We start from the raw sequence: 15,696 nt of genomic DNA, 5'->3' as shown, positions 1-15,696 counted from the left end.
TTGTTTCGACAAGTCAAACTTCTCAAACACATCATTAGTCATACTTCGGACAACATCTTCAAAACCCTTACCAGACGGTAATCTCAGTCTTTTAGTTAGTGGGGAAGAGGCATCAACAGTGACACCAGATGAATTTGAATGTCAGATCACTGTACCCTTCATCTTAGCATGTAAAGACCTCCAGCTTTGGGTCAACTTAGTGTTATCATACTGACCTAATCTCTCTTCCTCCTGAGCGGCCAATCTTACGCTAGGATCTTCAGACATAACACCATATCTAAAAACATGGCCTGCCTATTTCTGTTGGAAGAATAACCAAGTAGGCCTACAGGCAGCCCTCAAATAAAATGCAGAGTGTGACAAGTCAGGATGACATAGATAATGTCACTGGCATGTGTGCCTGTGTGTGCACATGAGCGAATGTGTGCATGTGTGTGTGCGCGTGTTGGCGGGCGAGCATGCCTGTGTGTGTGTTTGTGCACATGCATGCGTGCCTGCCTGCCTGCGTTTGTGTGTGTGTGTTACTGACCGTGATGGCGGGTCCAGCAAAGGCCAGGCTGAGCAGCATGAGCAGGGGGATAATCTCATGAGTGGACTCTATGTAGGGCAGGCTGAGGCTGCGGTCGTGGCAGCTGTACCCCGAGCGGACCGGCTTGAACACGTCTGTCAGCTCCAGAAAGTACAGACTCACCACCGACGACACCAGGATGGGGAGCTGCCCACGGGTAAACAAACAAACAAAAAAACAGATAAACAGAGAGACAAAACAACAAAACATGATATGTCAGAATCATTGCGTGGTTCGATTCACTCATTACTCTGATTCCAGTGGAGACGATGTATTCTGAGTCAATATCTCAGTTTCAGTGACCTGATGAAGGGGAAGTTGTCAAATCATAACTATGGTCTGTCCACCACCTTTCAACACAATGAAAGTGCAAAAAAACAGTACATTCATGTTAACGAATCCTAGTTAGAAAGCTAATACATCATTTGGAAATACAACTCATTGATTGTTGCCACGAGTCAAAGACATACAAAAGCAGGGAATTAAACAGGTTACTCTAATGAACTCTTAGTGGTTGGTTCTTAGTCTCTAGTATTAGACAGATGGGTTACCTCCCACAATGTTCCAATCGTCTGGGATTTCAGAGACTAGTTGGTTCTAGGAACTACTGGAGCAAAATTGGCACCAGTAGAACATGCATTAAAAGAGCTCTTCTATGTGATGTAGTCTTGCAGGCTAAGATAGGAATCATCACTGAACTGATTTAACATCGACCTGTCACAGTTCAGTTCTGTCCCTTGTCTTCATCCAAGTAATTATGTCTTAAGTGCTCAGGGAGCATGGGTTCCCAAAGAGGAAAGTCACGTTTTTTTTTTTTTTTTACCTTCCACACCATCTCCTAAAGCAGAAAGTAAAGAGGTTTACCACACACTAGGAGAAAATGTCATTAGGAAAAGGGGGTCACCTGATAAAGCCAAATAAATTATGATGATAAATCCAATTGGGATTTAATAGTGTACCCACAGAGATTTTGATATTGATATTAGCCTCGTACAAACCATCCTGATCTCGCAAGCTTACATTCTTTGCTAACGAGAACGCAGCAGTCAGGATGGTATTGGAACAGGCTAGGTTGATATACCTAGTTGGTAGTACTACAGTGTAATGTTGGGTAAACACTGGGGATCCAACACAATTAATATACAGAGTGAGACATGAATGACTGAAAAAACAGATGTAATTTTAGCATGCAAATGCCAATGTTTTGTAGCTTACTGAACATGTCAATGTGTACCATTGAAAGTCTGTACGACTTACAGTCCAGTAAATAAGTTACACGTGAAGCCAGATACATGTGTAATTAAATGTAAAATTGGTAGCTCTCTGGGATGCAGTGCTGTACAGCATGTGGTCTGTGTTTGGCCTTGGGCATCCATCCTGATGCAGTAATTCCACATTCAGCTCTGAAACAGCCAGCTAGGAGGCTGTGACAGAGTACTCCACAGCTAGAGGAACAGAAGGACATCTTATTGATGCCAGAGTGTTAAAGTGACTCCACTCTTTCTTTCTATCTATCTATCTATCTATCTATCTATCTATCTATCTATCTATCTATCTATCTATCTATCTATCTATTGGTGCCCTCTTATACAATTCCTTTGGAAGGTATTCAGACCCCTTGACTTTTTTTTATTGTGTTTTTTCCCCCTCATCAATCTACACACAGTACACTATAATAATGATTTTTGCTAATTTATTATACAAATAAAAGACTGAAATACACTTTTACATAAATATTCAGACCCATTACTCGGTACTTTGCTGAAGCACCGTTGGCAGCGATTACAGGCTCGACTCTTCTTGTGTATGACGCTACAAGCTTGGCACACCTGTATTTGGGGAGTTTCTCCCATTCTTCTCTGTAGATCCTCTCAAGCTCTGTCAGGTTGGATGGGAACGTTGTGGCACAGCTATTTTCAGGTCTCTCCAGAGATGCTCGATCGGGCTTTGGCTACGCCACTCAAGGACATTCAGAGACTTGTCCTGAAGCCACTCCTGCGTTGTGTTGGCTGTGTGATTAGGGTCGTTGCCCTGTTGGAAGGTGAACCTTCACCCCAGTCTGAGGTCCTGAGTGCTCTTGAGCAAGTTTTCATCAAGGATCTCTCTGTACTTTTTCATCAAGGATCTCTCTGTTTCCCTCGATCCTGACTAGTCTCCCAGTCCATGTCGCTGAAAAACGTCCCCTCAGCATGCTTCTGCCACCACCATGCTTTACCGTAGGGATGATGCCAGGTCTCCTCTAGATATGGCGTTTGGCATTCAGGCAAAAAAGTTCAATCTTGGTTTCATCAGATCAGATAATCTTGTTTCTCATGATCGGAGAGTCTTTAGGTGCCTTTTAGCAAACTCCAAGGGGGCTGTCATGTGACTTTTACTGAGAAGTGGCTTCTGTCTGGCAACTCTACCATAAACGCCTAATTGTTGGAGTGCTACAGAGATGGTTGTCCTTTTGAAAGGTTCTCCCATCTCCACAGAGGAACTCTAGAGCTCTATCAGCGAGACCATCGGGTTCTTGGTCACCTCCCTGAGCAAGGCCCTTCTCCCCCAATTGCTCAGTTTGGCCGGGCAACCAGCTCTAGGAAGAGTCTTGGAGGTTCCAAACTTCTTCCATTTAGGAATGATGGAGGCCACTGTGTTCTTGGGGACATTCAATGCTGCATAAATGTCTCAGAGCGCTACGGACAATTCCTTCGACCCCATGGCTTGGTTTATTGGTCAACTGTGGGACCTTATACAAACCGGTGTGTGCCTTTCCAAATCATGTCCAATCAATTGAATTTACCACAGGTGGACTCCAATCAAGTTGCAGACCATCTCAAGGATGATCAATGGAAACAGGATGCACCTGAGCTCTATTTTGAGTCTCATAGCAAAGGGTCTGAATACTTATGTAAATAAGGTATTTATGTTTATAGTTTTTAATACATTTGCCAAAATTTCTAAAAACCTGTTTTCAGTTTGTCATTATGGGGTATTGTGTGTAGATTGCTGAGGAAATGGTTTTATTTAATCCAGTTTAGAATAAGGCTGTATCGTAACAAAATGTGGAAAAAAGTCAAGGGGTCTGAATACTTTCCGAAGGCAGTGTATATCACATCTGCAGTGCCCTCCATACCTCAAAATCTGTCCAGCCAGCATTTTTCACTCGACCAGCTATCTTTAAATATTTATGTTAGGGATATGTAATGACTGAGCTTGTTAGCCCATTACAAAACATTGATAGGGAAGGAAATATTTAAACCATTTTAATTTGAAAACATGAGTTTGACTAAGGGAACTGGAGGTATGATGACCTCAGCATACTCAACACTGGCCAAACACACATTCATGCACATATGCACACACACACACACATGCACACACACACACACAGACACACACACTGCCATGTTCAGCTAGGATAAATATAGGTCAGTGGTACTGTGCCACCTTTCTCTCTAGAAGATAAACTGCGCAGAATCTGTCAGGAGGTGGAAGCTCACTTCAATTCATCTCTATCCATTGCCAGGTTGATATTACTGTACTAAGGTGCATCCGGGAAGACACTGTATTCCCTATAATGTGCACTACTTTTGACCAGGGCACATAGGGCATTTTACACAGAGGACATGCAGTTGAAGTCACAAGTTTACATACACTTAGGTTGGAGTAATTAAAATTAGTTTTTCATCACTCCACAAATTTCTTGTTAACAAACTATATTTTTGGCAAGTCGGTTAGGACATTTACTTTGTGCATGACACAAGTATTTCTTCTAACAATTGTTTACAGACAGGTTATTGCACTTATCATTCATTGTATCACAATTCCCATAGGTCAGAAGTTTACATACACTAAGTTGACTATGCCTTTAAACAGCTTGGAAAATTCCAGAAAATGATGTCATGGCTTTAGAAGTTTCTGATAGGCTAATTGATATAATTTTAGTCAATTAGAGATGTACCTGTGGATGTATTTCAAGGCCTACCTTCAAACTCAGTGCCTCTTTGCTTGACATCATGGGAAAATAAAAATAAATCAGCCATGACCTGAGAAAAGAAATTGTAAACCTCCACAAGTCTGGTTCATCCTTGAGAGCAATTTCCAAACGCCTGAAGGTGCCACATTCATCTGTACAAACAATAGTACGCAAGTACAAACCATGGGACCACACAGCCGTCATACCGCTCAGGAAGGAGACGCGTTCTGTCTCCTAGAGATGAACGTACTTTGGTGCGAAAAGTGCAAATCAATCCCAGAACAACAGCAAAGGACCGTGTGAAGATGCTGGAGGAAACAGCTACAAAAGTATCTATATCCACAGTAAAACGAGTCCTATATCGACATAACTTGAAAGGCAGCTCAGCAAAGAAGAAGCCACTGCTCCAAAACCGGCATAAAAAAAGCCAGACTACGGTCTGGAGGCTTGCAAGCCGAAGAACACAATCCCAACCGTGAAGCACGGGGGTGGCAGCATCATGTTGTGGGGGTGCTTTGCTGCAGGAGGGACTGGTGCACTTCACAAAATAGATGGCATCATGAGGCAGGAAAATTATGTGGATATATTGAAGCAACATCTCAAGACATCAGTCAGGAAGATAAAGCTTGGTTGAAAATGGGTCATCCAAATGGACAATGACCCCAAGCATACTTACAAAGTTGTGGCAAAATGGCTTAAGGACAACAAAGTCAAGGTATTGGAGTGGCCATCACAAAGCCCTGACCTCAATCTTATAGTACATTTTTAGGCAGAACTGAAAAAGCGTGTGAAAGCAAGGAGGCCTACAAACCTGACTCAGTTACACCAGCTCTGTCAGGAGGAATGGGCCAAAATTCACCCAACTTATTGTGGGAAGCTTGTGGAAGGGTACCCAAAACATTTGACCCAAGTTAAACAATTTAAAGGCAATGCTACCAAATACTAATTGAGTGTATGTAAACTTCTGACCTACTGGGAATGTGATGAAAGAAATAAAAGCTTAAATAAATCATTCTCTCTACTATTATTCTGACATTTTACATTTTTAAAATCAAGTGGTGATCCTAACTGACCTAAAACAGGGAATTTTTACTAGGATTAAATGTCAGGAATTGAGTTTAAATGTATTTGTCTAAGGTGTATGTACACTTCCGACATCAACTGTAAGTAAGTTGTAAGAAAAGTGTGTAATATAAATTTACCAATTTACAATTTCACAAGCGTTATCATCTAGCTAATCATCTAGCTAGCTACATTAGCCAGAATCTTTGCATTGGTTCCCAGGTTTGCATCAGTTCCCATTTTACTAGATCTAGCTGACTATCATGTAGAGTTTAGGCCTACACTTCCTCTTCCAATTATAATCTGGGGAGGTCAAAATAATGAAAAACGATCTAACAAATATTTTCATTTTAAAATGTTGATTACTTCACCTTGCCATTATCATTCACCTGATGATGAGACAAGATGTGAATCATAATTATTTTGCTAACATACTTTGGGTTGCCGGTTTGCCGGTTTGCCTGGAAGGGGGTCCCTGGTGTAGAAGCATATGCTATCTAGCGTTGCTGACTAGCGTCGCTAGCATGACTAGCATGCTAGCAAGCTTTAATGACGATACCAGTTAGTCGTGGATGCTCAAAATCAAGCTAATGCTACTGAACTCATGACAAAATCATGTTTTTACATTGTAGGGGCTATTGATGTTTTGGTTGTTTGTTTTTTGCTTAATGACCTTGCAAATATCACCTGTTTGCATTTCACTATGTGGCTAATCTGGTTTTAGCATGAGAAAAATGACCGAAGTCCCAAATTCCTGTGAGATACTGCGAGAATTTGCAGACTCAGATCCTCAGCACTAAAAGATCTGGTCCTGGATTAGGAGCCTCTCCCTAATCTAAACCAGCAACGTAGTACACCTTTAATAGTAAGGCCTAAAGGAGAACCCTCGAAAACTCTCACATGGGATGTATTCATGTACATTAGTCTTTCTAAAAACATACATAATAGACTGCAACATTTACAATTTATAAACCCCAGGTACATGCAGTCTAATGAACATGAATATGCTGGTAACAAAAACAGTCCTATTTCTGTCCCCTATCTTGCCACTGCCAGACAAGACTGTACCTCTAATCTCACTTTGCTTTAACTCAGATCCAGTGATTACAGAAATGAAAGGCAGGGAAGTGACAGATGAAGTTAAATAATGGATGGCTAGAAATGGAAAGTGGACTGGTTGGTCGGTGTAGGCTATTTATAGCATGTAACAGCAGGGGTTGGAACCAAAATTGTTTCGTTCTGAACAGAACCATTTATTTTATTGTTCCACTGTTCCGACCTGAAAAATATAGTTCTGAACCGGTTCGAACCAAAAAGAGTACTGATTTATATCGTTCCTTTCTGTTCCTTTTAAACCTCTGAAATCAATTCATTTTTTGTACATTTAGCTTGACATTAAATTACTTCACCAATCAGTGTGGCTAGAGCAGCTCTAGACTGGGCAAGCTATAGTTGTTTACATGCGTGATGGACAGACAAGTGTAGGGAGCGAGATGCGACTGAAATTTTGTGGGTGGGGAAAGAGCGAGAGAGGGTGGAGGAGGAGGCTTGGCTTAAAGTGCTGGGTATATTGTTATGACATGCATTATACTGAATTTGGCCCACAGAATTATACCTATGGAGGAGTTGCTTCTATGGAGGAATTTTGAATGTCTTTGAACTTCAGAGAGTTGGCTTAATATCGGACCACAGCTAGCTAGCTAAAAAGCTTGTACGTGCAGAACTGCACCAGAATTAAAAACACGTTTTAGCTTTTTGTAATTCATAAATCCAATGTGCAATGTGATAACTATAGTATCCTTAACTAGCATTGAAAAAGTGTACCCATTCTTCTCTAATGAAAAATCTCTCCCTAATTTCTGAATTACAGAATTACAGTAGGCTACAGTAGCCTATGCTTTGGAGAGACGCAGCACACACGCACACACACACTGGAAAAAATATTTTCAGTTGGCAGGCTGACACAGGAATCATTTTCTGAGTGACTGAGTGAGGGATTTTCATAGGCGCTTTGTTGCATTTTTTGAGGACTGAAAAAAAATCCTGGAAAATAAAATAACATTATTAACTGGTTCCCATGCTTTTAAAATAACGGTTCTGTTCCCGGAACAGTATAGATCACGCTCATTCCTGGTTCTGATTCTGTTCCTTCAAGAATTTCGCTATTTTACGGTTTTTGGTTATGTTCCCTGAACTGTTCCAAACCCTGTGTTGCAGCACTGACTAAAGGTATCATCTCACAAGGCAGCGAAGGTGTCCTTCTGAGGATGATGGAGGTTTGACGAGTGTTTTACTGTACACATACAGTACGTACAGACCTATAAGACTGTAATTAAACCAAGCATGGGTGTCTTGCACACACACATTTAAGTCTTACAGCCCTATACGCATGTCATTACAGACCTATAAGACTGTCATTATAATAATAATAATCAAACCATAGGAACCAATTGATAGGAAACACGTGTTCTGTTCCAAAAAAACTAATAAGCATAGCACTCATAATGTATATCCAATCGCTGACTTCATACTGAGTGGTATGGTGTGTATGTTCATGTGGACATTGGAAACAGCCAGTGGATCAAAGACATGATGTGGTCAATATTGCCTGCAGTTGAGATGTGTGTTGTGGTGCAGCCATGTGGTTTCTCCTTCTCCAGCAGTGCTGTAAAGGTAGCTGTCCAGGAGCAGTGGGATGGTTTTCCACATGTGTTTTAAGGTGAGAGGGGCATTTACAAAAAATAAGATCTTATGAATTGATGAATTAACAAACGGATGAACAAATTAATAAGAGAATGAACAAATATGACACTTATTTGCAACTCCCTCTGTGTATGCATTGCAACATCTACATGTAGCCTAGGTATGCCTAATACTCTGCTTATGCTCTATATTTCAAGAGCTATGTATTCCCCAGCATAAGCTCCACTGGCTCCATTCGGCACTGTATGGGGTGATGCTGGACCTTTGCTAGACCAAAGGGGAGAACTAGACTGGCTTTCTAGTCAGAGAACAGGTTCCAAAATATGACAGATTTGTACTACAGTACATACAGTACAAAACAGAACATTGCAATACAGTAGAGTGCAGAACAGTGCAGTACAGTGCAGTACAGTACAAAAGAGAACAGTGCAATGCAGAACAGTGCAGTAGAGTGCAGTACAGTGCAGAACAGTGCAGTACAGTGCATAACAGTGCAGTACAGTACACTCCATGTCTTTGATCCATCCTTTGAACATAAAGTTTTCCCCTGTTTAATCTAAAACGGGTTTTCACTACACTGTGTGCTCAAATTGGTTCCACTAGAGACACAAGCCTCAGGCAAGACAAACTCTACAAGGCCACTATAACTCAGAATCTTAATAGAATCAATAAGCAAGGTTCTTTAAAAGTGAAGCCATGGTTAAGATACAGGACACTCCTCAAAATAACTACTCCCTTAAAACGGACTATGGGCCGTTCTGGCTCGGACATGGGTTACTTGCTGCCCCTGACATGGTGATGTAGGTTGTGTAGTTTAAATATCCAGAGACATCACAGGAAATGTGCATGTCCCATTGGTGTGGAGAAGGGATGCTGAACTGGTTGAACTGCGATGAAAGACTGTGTTAAAAAATCCTAGATCTACAGTAATATATGGTATTTGGCAGCCACGCTTCATAGGAAACATGAATCGGTTAAATAGAGCTGAGCTGACTTCTGAGTCCTGAATGTTCAGTGTCTGATAGAGTCATATATGCTACTTACTGCCTACCACAGATGTCCAGATTTCCACACACACACACTCACGCACGCGCGTGCACGCGCACTCACACACACACACACACACACACACACACACACACACACACAGTAAATGTGCATGCTTGTGAGTGATATTTCTGTTTTATCATCTTGTGCATAGTGAATCATTTGATGCATAGTGAATCGTTTGGTGCTTGCATCCAGAGAACATCAACAACATGTGTTCGATCATGTGTATTGAAACCAAACATCAATACCAATCAATATATGTAATTCATACACATCATGTACATAATTTGAAATTGAACTGCTGGCATGTATTGTTCCATGACTACAATCGCCTATTATCATTAGTCATCTGATTTACCTATTTATTTGTTTCTTGTTTTTTGATAATTCGTTGCAGCCCTCCTATTCATGCAACATTATTGTTTTGTTTTGTTTTTCGGATGAAATTATGTGTCATTTTTTTAAATCATGTTTTCATAGTCATGATTAATGTAACTATCCTGTTATTCTCCGAGTCAGCCCAGTCTCCAAAAAGAGAGAATCAACCTACCTCAACGAAATAGAAGCAGGGCAGCAAGCTGACGCTGTCTTTCGTCATATTTCCTTTTTGTCTTTCTCTTGAAGACATGATTGGTCCCCCGATACTCGATAAAATAATAGCGGTAACCTGCTGTAAGATGGTCAAATGTCCAATACTGCTGTCACAACTGGGTGCCAATATCATACGCGCACGACTGCCCCTCGCTTCATTCCGAAGTATACCGTGGATGAAGAGTGCGGGTTGCAACCACAGTCGGCATGCACCTCACAAGACTCTCTTAAAAAGACACAGCATCTCCTAACCTGATTTTGAGAAAGTATCCTTGTTGCTAATATAGCATAATTTGCATCTCTTGATAAAGACTTGGCATACACTTGGGCCGCACGAGCAGTCACCGAGTAAAGTCCTTGGAAAGCTGCTATGACATCAGCAGTGCTCTCCTGTTTTACACTCTGGCGCTTTAGAGAAAGGCGCAGGCGCACTCCGGAACGCATGCATTCATAAACATGAACTGACAGCATTTTAATTAGCTCAGCAGTAAAACAGTCACAGTATACAGTAGATTTCGACTTGTCTGTTAATCAGGCTTATGTGTGCAGTAGCTTCCAGATGACAACAGGAATCAATCCGTTTCTACTGTAAATGTCTTCTAGCAATACCTATCAACAGGACCATTGCTAGCCTTTTGGGGGCCCTAAGCGAGATTTGGTTGCCCCCTAATTTTAAATTCAGAGAGAATAAATTCGTTTTAAAGTTAATTTTCTGCAATTCTATACATTATGCCATGGGGAGGAGAGACATTTAGCAATTTTATGGCAAATTCCATGTAGTTCAAATAGTTTTTGCAATGGGGCAGATACACATTTCAAGATCACCGTGCACTTTCACCACCCTGTGAAGTTTACCATACGTTTTTTCATCTGTAGCCTAATAAACTGAATGGTTTCTCGAGTCGTGGTGGTAGGACCACACACCACATTATCGTGTGACTCCAAGTTTACTTCGATATGATGGTTATTATATCAATATTTGCGCATAAAGTCGTTTACACCGCTATTTCTCACATAATTAATTTTACGGACAGAAAAAAATCCCACCATGTCCAACGGACACATTTTTTGTCGGCATACAATTGTACTGAAACTTCATGATTCCATCACAGCAGTCGTCTTTGTTTTTTTCATACGGAATGACTTTACTCACATAAAAACTGTGGATGGAAACATGGTTAGTGACTAACATAACAAGAAACAAATAATAGCTGAAGCACAACCAAATTTCAAACTTGTACCTACTGAATTCCACTATTCTAACTCTCAACAGTAAGTTGAGACTGAGTTCCAAAAGATAAAAATGGGGTTTAGGGCCCCCTAACGGCCTGGGGCCCTAAGCAATAACTTATGTTGCTTATGCCTGGAGCTGGCCCTGCCTATTGATCTTGGCTGGATAGATGGCTGCTTAATGTGACTGTGGTTCAAGTGTAGCAGTATTGTGCAGCACTAATGGTGTAAAAACTTGATAGCCTATATCTTTAATGAGACTATCTATTACTGGCATTGAGACAGAGTGGGTGTAATTAATGGACTCCCATTAATGATTGTTCTCTCCTCAGGGAGGAGAGGACAATCATAATTAATTAACGAAATATTCCTCTTTTCAACTATCTTCAGACCCATTTCACATCCTCTGATTACTTTTTTCATTTTTAAAATATCTATTAATTGGGCCCACGGTCAGAAGATAAGAATGATCCAAATCTGTTAAATATGCCTACATTTAGAAAACAAGACACTTGCGGTAATTCAGCACCATTAATGTTAATTCAGAATCACATGGCAGTTAGCCACTATTAGCCACTCTAAATGTAGGCTACCTGGAAGTTTATGTCACTCTGGTATCTGACTAGCAAACGGACACCATGCCTAGTGAGTAACCTATATTCCTGAATAGAGTGGCAAGAAAAAGTATGTGAACCCTTTCAAATTACCGATTTCTGCATAAATGATCAATTTCTGCATATATTTGTCACAACAATAGACAAACACAGTCTGCTTATATTAACAACACACAAACAATTATACGTTTTCAGGTCTTTACTGAACACACTGTGTAAACATTCACAGTGCAGAGCGGTAAAAGTATGTGAACCTGTGGATTTAATAACTGGTTAACCCTCCTTTTTGCAGTAATAACCTCAACCAAACATTTTCTGTAGTTGTTGATCAGACCTGCACAACAGTCAAGAGGGATTTTGAAACATTCTTCTATGCAAAACTATATCAGTTCAGCAATATTCTTGGGATGTCTGGTGAGAACTGCTCTCTTGAGGTCATACCACAGCATCTCAATTGGGTTGAGGTCAGACCACAGCATCTCAATTGGGTTGAGGTCAGGACTCTGACTGGGCCATTCCAGAAGGCGTATTTTATTTTGTTGAAGCCATTCTGTTGTTGATTTACTTCTGTGTTTTGGGTCGTTGTCCTGTTGCATCACCCAACTTCTGTTGAGCTTCAATTGGCGGACAGATTCTAAAGGATTCTAGTCTAACATTCTCCTGCAAAATGTCTTGATAAACTTGGGAATTCATTTTTCTGTCAATGATAACAAGCTGTCAAGGCAAAGCAGCCCCAAACCATGATGCTCCCTCCACCATACTTTACAGTTGGGATGAGGTTTTGATGTTGGTGTGCTTGTCTTTTTTTCTCCACACATAGTGTTGTGTGTTCCTTCCAAGTAACTCAACTTAAGTTTCATCTGTCCACAGAATATTTTGCCAGTAGTGCTGTGGAACCTCTGGGTGCTATTTTGCGAACCTCAGACGTGCAGTAATGTTTTTTATGGACAGCAGTGGCTTCTTCCGTAGAGTCCTCCCATGAACACCATTCTCGTTTATTTTTTTACGTATCGTAGACTCGTCAACAGAGATGTTAGCATGTTCCAGAGATTTCTGCAAGTCTTTAGCTGACACTCTAGGATTCTTCTTAACCTCGTTGAGCATTCTGCTCTGTGCTCTTGCAGTCATCTTTGCAGGACGGCCACACCTAGGGAGAGTAGCAACAGTGTTGAACTTTCTCCATTTATAGACAATTTGTCTTACCACGCCCTGATGAATATTAAAGCTTTTAGAGATAGTTAATAAATCATTTTCAGCTTTAGGCAAGTCAACTATTCTTAATCTTAGGTCTTTTGAGATCTATTTTGTTCAAGGCATGGGTCACATCAGGCAATGCTTCTTGTGAATAGTTTTTTTATAGTGCAGGGCAGCTCTAACTGTCTCATTGATTGGACTCAGGGTTAGCTGACTCCTGACTACAATTAGCTTTTGGAGAAGTCATTAGCCTAGGGGTTCACATACTTTGTCCAACCTATACTGTGAAAGTTTGAATGATGTATCCAACAGAGACAAGAAAAATACAATAACTTGTGTGTTATTAGTTTAAGCACAGTGTGTTTGTCTATGGTTGTGTCTTAGATGAAGATCAGATCAAATTGTATGACCAATTTATGCAGAAAACCAGGTAATTGCAAAGGGTTCACATACTTTTTCTTGCCACTGTAGGACACCTTTTACTAGGAGAAAGAGTTAGAGTTGATGGGGGATGGGACGATAGCAACAGTGGTGTAAACTAGCCTTCACTTCCATGACATTACAGCAAAAAGACTGTCCATGGTTGCGCATGCGCAGTAGCGCATTTGCTGCATCCACCAAGGTAATTGACAACATACCGGAGACACTGAAAGTATTGAAATTAATGAGTTATTTTCACGAGAAGGGACCTTGGAAATTCGTAGAACACTAAATGTACATCCAAGAAGCAAACGTCCGTAGAGATACAAACATATGAGTCACGTCTGGTTGTTTATTTATCACGTTCAGACTTCTGAAGCTGTTGAGTCGCTAAAACTCCTTGAGCAGTCCAAGGTAGGACTTTTTCCCGTTATCCCGTCAGCACTGCAGAGACTGTGGTAATTGTCGCAGGGTAGATGTTCAGTCGTAACTGCTCTGCATTTTGTTAGGTAGGCTACGGTTCGTGCAGAGAATGAGAAAATACAGCAATGCACCACATATGATAGCCTATGGCTCTATGCTTTCTATGGACGTGTGGTGGTGTGCATCGAGGAGGAAAGCTAAGAAAACGTCAAAACATTCATATCGGTAGAGTTTCAGAGTATTGCCATTTTGAAATTAGGCTCAATGTACTACATTCGTTGTTATAGTGTTATTACGATCTGCCTTGTTACAGTTTCAGGTGCTCTGATCATTATTGTGTTGTATAGGCTACTGTACCCATGGATCCCTGATACAATCTTCAACCTACACTGTACATACAGTACACAGTAAAACATTGATGATGCAATTAATCTGTAGCAGTTTATAGACGTACTTGAATATACCCTTAAAGGGGTAATCAGCTGCTGCTACATCCATTTATTGACTTATATTAAATATGTACCGATTGATTATTGAAGAATATAACTTACATATGACATGAGCTTAGTTCAACTGTCATACCCCATCAGAACTCAGCATATAAGCTTGTTTTACTCCAATGTTTGCAAACCAATATAAAACCTTAAAACATGATTAAAACTATCATTTTGATATATTGGATGGTCAGTCCTTGCATCCATAGCTCTGTCTATGAATTTGAGAGTGGTTACATTTGAAGAGTTTTGTTCCAAATCACTGTATATCCATTTTCAAAAATGTTAGAAAATTAGCTTTTATTTAAAAAAATAAATTATTAACGAGATTGGTGTGTTTTTTCACAATCTAATCATGGCATAGGGTTGTTCAACGACAGACATGTAGTTGTTTAAAATGTATCAGTTTAGGGTTTCAATACAGAGTCAAATAATCATGTTTTTGCTAAATGCTATATAATCGCCAAACTCCCAGATAAATAAGTAGTACTGCTAGGTTTTACACAGTCAAATGTAACAAATAACTACATTTTAAAGAAATAAATGTACAAATGATACATTTGTGACATCAAAACAGTATTCATACCCCTTGACTTATTCCACATGTTGTGGTGTTACTGCCTAAATTCAACATTGATTAAATATATTTTTTTCTCACCCATCTACACACAATAACCAATAATGACAAAGTGAAAACATATTTTTTGAAATATTTGTACATTTATCGAAAATGAAATATTGAAGTATTCACACCCCTGAGTCAGTACTTTGCAGAAGCACCTTTGGCAGTGATTACAGCAGTGAGTCTTTCTGGCAAGTCTTGTAAGAGCTTTCCACACCTGGATTGTGCAACATTTGCCATTATTCTTTAAAAAAATCTTCAAGCTCTGTCAAATTTGTTGGCAAGACCATTTTCAGGTCTTGCCCTAGATTTTCAAGTAGATTTAAGTCAAAACTGTGACTCAGCCACTCAGGAACATTCACTGTCTTCTTGGTAAGCAACTCCAGTGTAGATTTGGCCTTGTGTTTTAGGTTATTAACCTGCTGAAAGGTGAATTCATATCCCAGTGTCTGGTAGAAAGCAGACTGAACCACGTTTTCCTCTAGGATTTTGCCTCAGTTTTGTCTCTATTCCGTTTCTTTTTTTATCCTGAAAAACTCCCAATCCTTAACAACTACAAGCATACCCATAAAACATGATGCAGCCACCACCATTCTTAAAAATATGGAGAGTGGTACTTAGTAATGTGTTGTATTAGATTACTTTAGTGCCGTGTAAACAGGATGCAAGTTTTGGAATATTTTTATTCTGTACAGGTTTCCTTCTTTTCACTCTGTCAATTAGGGGAAGGGAAAGGGGGATACCTAGTCAGTTGTCCAACTGAATGT

At 40.2% G+C, this 15,696-nt stretch overlaps 2 protein-coding genes across 3 annotated transcripts in view; one reads left to right on the top strand and one right to left on the bottom strand.

Moving 5' to 3' along the window:
* plppr4b (phospholipid phosphatase related 4b) overlaps nt 1-10,360 on the bottom strand; it is a 44,637-nt gene extending 34,277 nt beyond the window's left edge. Inside the window, exons 1-2 of the mRNA XM_021620531.3 lie at nt 9,892-10,360; nt 530-715 (exon numbers count right to left, since the gene is read on the bottom strand). Of these exons, the coding sequence (XP_021476206.2) occupies nt 530-715; nt 9,892-10,065 (360 nt within the window). The 5' untranslated portion in view covers nt 10,066-10,360. The remainder of the gene's footprint in view (nt 1-529; nt 716-9,891) is intronic.
* A 3,200-nt stretch (nt 10,361-13,560) lies between these two features.
* Nucleotides 13,561-15,696, top strand: part of plppr5b (phospholipid phosphatase related 5b) — a 109,822-nt gene continuing 107,686 nt past the window's right edge. For both annotated transcript variants that reach the window (XM_021620529.3, XM_021620526.3), the window contains exon 1: nt 13,561-13,804. The gene's annotated coding sequence lies outside the window, so the exon portion shown is untranslated. The remainder of the gene's footprint in view (nt 13,805-15,696) is intronic.

Source organism: Oncorhynchus mykiss, chromosome 11 (genome assembly GCF_057628025.1).
Source record: "Oncorhynchus mykiss isolate SJ-2025 chromosome 11, ASM5762802v1, whole genome shotgun sequence".
Taxonomy (NCBI): domain Eukaryota; kingdom Metazoa; phylum Chordata; class Actinopteri; order Salmoniformes; family Salmonidae; genus Oncorhynchus; species Oncorhynchus mykiss.
Note: the sequence above shows the minus strand (reverse complement) of the source record. Positions and strands in the feature narration are given on the sequence as shown.